The sequence below is a fragment of the Camellia sinensis genome, chromosome 8, assembly GCF_055761805.1.
Source record: "Camellia sinensis isolate YWXY chromosome 8, ASM5576180v1, whole genome shotgun sequence".
In the NCBI taxonomy this organism is placed as follows: domain Eukaryota; kingdom Viridiplantae; phylum Streptophyta; class Magnoliopsida; order Ericales; family Theaceae; genus Camellia; species Camellia sinensis.
Genome location: NC_138968.1, coordinates 135022254 through 135027166, shown reverse-complemented (window position 1 = coordinate 135027166; position 4913 = coordinate 135022254). Strand labels below are relative to the sequence as shown.

Genomic DNA, 4913 nt, shown 5'->3' with positions numbered 1-4913 from the left:
TATTTTTTTAAAAAGATTAATTTTAAAATTAAAATCAAACAAACCATACATGTTTTGACTTTTCCAAAACTGACTTAAATGCATCAAAAGTGAAATTAAAAGGAAAAAAAATTGTATTTGAACAAATCAATTTATCAAACCATAAGGAAAAAAAATGTAACTTCAAAAAAAAAAAAAAAAAAACCAACTTAAGGCCAAAATATATTCAATTCACATCCAACATCTATATAAAAAAAATAAAACAAAGTTCTGAGACATTTAAACTTCAAAATCTCCCACCAAATATCCCAAAATCTGTCTCAACCGTTCTAAATTATCCAAACAAAATTCTAAAAACCTTCAATTTGAATCCTCAAAACAAAAACTACAAAGTGGATCCCCATGTCAATTTTTTGGAGGCGGTTGGGAATAAATAGAAAAATCAAAAGAACTCTCATCTCTAAATTCGGTCTCCATTGGATTATGCCCCACTGGATTAAGTGATATTCCCTATAAAAAAAAAAAGAAAAGAAAAGAAAGAAAATTCATTAGAATAAATTTTATGGACTAAATTACATTACAAACATATATATATATATATATATTACTTACTTGAGAACTTTGTGGACTATGTGATGCTTGGAAAGACAAAGGTTGTGATTGTAGATACCTTGGTGAGTATGAATTAGTATCATGTGTGAGAAGATTATACCCATAAGTTATCAATTGTGGCCAATAGAAACTCCCACCATCCTACTCCATAAAACACCATGAAAAGTAAATACACTAATACAATGTAGTCTAAAAAATAAACAAAATAACATAAAACAAGAGCTAACCTGTGGTTGACTTAAAGATGAATTTTGAACATTTGTGATATTGCTTGATTGACCAATAATCTACATAAGTTGTTAAATTTATCAATACATTACACAATTTATAAAAAAAAAAAATAATAATAAATAAATAAATAACATAAAACAATAGCTAACCTGTTGTTGGCTTGAGGATGAATTTTGAACATTTGTAGTGTTGATTGATTGACCAATAGTCTAAAGAAATTCAAAAAGTTATCAATACTTTACATAATTTATAAAAATAAATGCATGTCATTTGAAATTTCAAAAGTACGTAGGTAATACCTTACTAAGGCGGGTAGGTTGTGAAATAACTTTTGTCTTCTTATTCATCATCTCATGCCAAGGTTTTAATCTACCCCTCCCTTTGTGTCCAACATCTTTCTTCTTTATGCCCTTAACTTGTGCAATGTTGGGGTCGTCCACATCTAATTCATTGGTACCAAAACTTCCAACTCCCTTCATCATATTATTTACTTTTACACACAATTCCTTAATTCCTTCATCAACCAATTGATAGGCAGGTTTGTGCATAGATGCTTGAGTTGCTAGTTTCACCATTCTTGGACAAAGATCTCTATAACATGCTAATATTAACAACTTCGGATCATCCTCATCCATTACAACATTTTTCTCTTCAACTTCACAATCTTTTGCATCCAATCTCCATCGGCCTAATATATACCTTTCGGGAATTTTCATAACATTCATTCTATCAAGTGCTTTGATTGCATGACTACATAAAATTCCAAAGTTCTCAAATTTCTTACAAGTACAATGTATTTCTTGACAGCTTTTTTCTCCTCTTAGCCCAATAACTTCCACCCTACCCTCCACAATATACTCTTTACCATTACCATACAAGCCAATCACGCACTTAACTTCTCCTTCTAACTCATGGAATTGCTTCACTTGACAACAAAGGGACGTATCCAACTCACAATGAAATAAATCAAAGATAGGAGGGGTGTACAAACTCGCAACTTGGATTAAAATGGGACACTTTTTCAATTTCATTCTTGGCAACTTTTGTCTAGAATCATATATTGCGGAAATTTCCTCATACCGCTTATCTACAACAATCCGATTGAAGTGAGTAAAGAATTGAACAATGTTATGATCACCCTTCAAATATCCCCTTAATGTTCCATTTAGACTTTCACTAAGTTGTGTGCTTCGCATTCCTCCAGTAAATACCCACTTCATATACACATGCGCCCACTGCTCTCTTTTTCTCCAAGTTCTTTTCATCCACTCATTCTCTTGCAAGTTGTATTTATCAATCAAAGAATTCCAAGCTTCAATTAATTCATGCTCATTCTCGTAGTCATAAATGCAAGCTTTTAAATCGCTACTAAATTTTGAACCACTCTTGAACAAGTAACCTAAATGTTTCAAAGCATTTTGCATTAGGTGAAAAGTGCACAACCCATGAAAAACCTCAGGCATGATTTGTGAAATTGCCTTAGCCATTGCTTGATCTTGATCTGTGAAAAAACTAACAGGTTTTTTTCCTGACATTGCATCCAAAAATGTTTCAAATAACCATTCAAATGACTCTGCAGTTTCATCATATAATAATGCTACACCAAAAATCATTGTCATTCTAAAGTGGTTAAAGCCACAAAATAAAGCAAGTGGACGGTACTCCTTATTTGTTCGAAAAGTTGTGTCAAATGACACCGCATCACCGAAAAGCCCATAATCTGTTATCATCTGATGATCAGCCCAAAAAATATTAGTAATCATCTCATCTACATCCAACTGAATGGCATAGTAAAAATATGGATTTTCTGCCACTTGCTGCTGGAAATATCTTAACAAACTCCCCGCTTCACCATACGGCAAGTTTCGCTGTCTTTTTGCACGTAAGTAGGTTTTCTGATCCTCTCGTGTGAACCCTACAAATTCCTTCCCTCCTGCTATAGCACTAATAAGATCATGTGAAGCCTTAAGAGATATTCCATTCTCATCAGCTATGTCAATATTTATACCCTGAGCATCACATACCTTTCTCTGAGATGGCATCAAATGAGTACATTGAGGAAGATGCAAACGGTGGTTGTGGTTGCTATCAAACTTCGACACAATCCACTTCGACAAGTCCCGCTTAAAAGATATATGCATAAATGCTTTACAATTTGTTCTTGTCTCACTTCGAGGATTTTTTATCATCGTGTACCGTTTATCTTTTTCCCTCTCTCCCTCCTTACAACAAACAAACTTTCTACTAGTCATAACACCATCTTTCTGACTTTTGGTACAATAATCTCTTCTAATACTAAACCCCACAATTCTTCCGTATTCATTATAAAACTCATATGCAGCTTCTTTTGATGGAAACTCCATACCAAGATATGGTGATTTATCCTTGGCCAACTCTCCCATTTCTTCGATGCATCCCTCAAGTCCACCATCATCCATTATACTATTCTCCATTTCAACACTAACAAATATGGGGAAAATATATATATATATATATATATTAAACGAAACAAGAATCTGAGTAAAAAAGTAATTAATTAATTTTAAATGCTGAGTAATTAAACAATTCAATGAAATTTAATAAATCAATTAATAATGTAAATTAATTAAAAGGATAGGGGAGAGGGAAAAAAAAAGATGTGTAATTTGTACAATAACATTGGAAATTTATTGTATCTGAGTAGATTATAATATACAATTGCAAAATTATATTAGAATTAGTATATTATATAATATAGGGAATCTTTTGGCAGACACGCTTAAAGATGTGAATCATATGCCCTCTTATTATATAAATTTTTGATATATGTTTTGTATTTTTGTTACAAATGTTATGTCATCATTTATTGAGTTATAACAATTTATGATTAAAAATTTAAATTCGCATTTTATAGTAAGATTAGAGATTTTTTTATTGAAACTTTTTTTAGACCACAAAATGCATAACATTATTACAAAAATAAATAACATTGTTATAAAAATGTGTAATATTTCCACAAAAATACATAACATTGCTATAAAAAAAATAATTATGAATTACAAATTATCGTAACTCCTTAAAAAAATTATATAATATTTATACAAAAATACATAATATGTACAAAACAAATTACATAATAAATTTTTTTTTCTTGTAATATACAATTGTGTTTCTCAATCCATTCACAAAAAAAAACCAAACTATTATACTTGTTCAACCCACTAACATACTGTACAAAACAAAATACAAAACATATATACATATAATATATATAGATATACACACCAGTTTGTTGAACAATAATGGTCTGTAAATCCAGCAGAAGAACGGTGAAGAAAAAATAAAGAACACTGTTCAATCTGTTTGAGAGAAGACAAAAATGTTAGAAAATAAAAAAATAAAAAATAAAAACTAACTTTTAGAAAATAAAAAAATAAAAAATAAAAACTAACTTTTCAATCCATGTCAATAGAGACTTTTGCTAACCGTGAAAATGGCGTCGGCCCTGTACAAAAATGTTTTGGCAGACAAATAAAAAATAAAATAAATAAAAACTAACCTTTCAATCCATGTCAATAGAGAACCTTTGCTTATGGATTAGACGGCGGCGGCCCTAGGTTTATTGTTTTGTTTGTTATACTGAGAGAAGAATTAATAAACCCTCAGATTAATTAAAAAAAAAAAACATTAAAACGGTGGCGTTTTACGTCACAGCAGTCACGACTGTGGATTCTCCATAGCAGGGACCCCCAATCCTGGTTGACAATGTTCAACGATGGTGGTGACTGTGGTCATTAAAGCAGCGGTGTTGCAATGGTGGACGATAACCGTCGTGACCAAACCGACGGCGGTGCAATGGCTCCGGTGGTGTAAGTCAGAGGTACTAGGCAAAATAACAATAACAGAGAGAGAATATGTGAGGGAAAATGAAGGGCTTGTTTTGTTTGTATCTCAAAATATAGGGTGTGTTTGGTTTGATTTTGTGAGATAATTTTTATAAAAAAAAATCTTAAAGAAAGAGTTTAGAAATTTTTTTTGATTTATTTGGTTGTATATTTTGAAAATAGTTTTGGAGTATGGGAGTTTAAGATGATCTGATATTTTGTTGTAGT

At 31.2% G+C, this 4913-nt stretch overlaps 1 protein-coding gene across 1 annotated transcript; it reads right to left on the bottom strand.

Annotated features, from left to right (window-relative positions):
• Nucleotides 1-384: 384 nt before the first annotated feature.
• On the bottom strand, nucleotides 385-3260 carry LOC114293384 (protein FAR1-RELATED SEQUENCE 5-like). Its single transcript, XM_082885542.1, has 5 exons — nucleotides 1122-3260; nucleotides 972-1031; nucleotides 819-878; nucleotides 592-732; nucleotides 385-489 (listed from the first exon to the last, which is right to left on the bottom strand). Exons 1-5 carry the CDS (start codon nucleotides 3258-3260, stop codon nucleotides 385-387), a joined length of 2505 nt encoding a protein of 834 aa, XP_082741668.1.
• Nucleotides 3261-4913: the final 1653 nt, after the last annotated feature.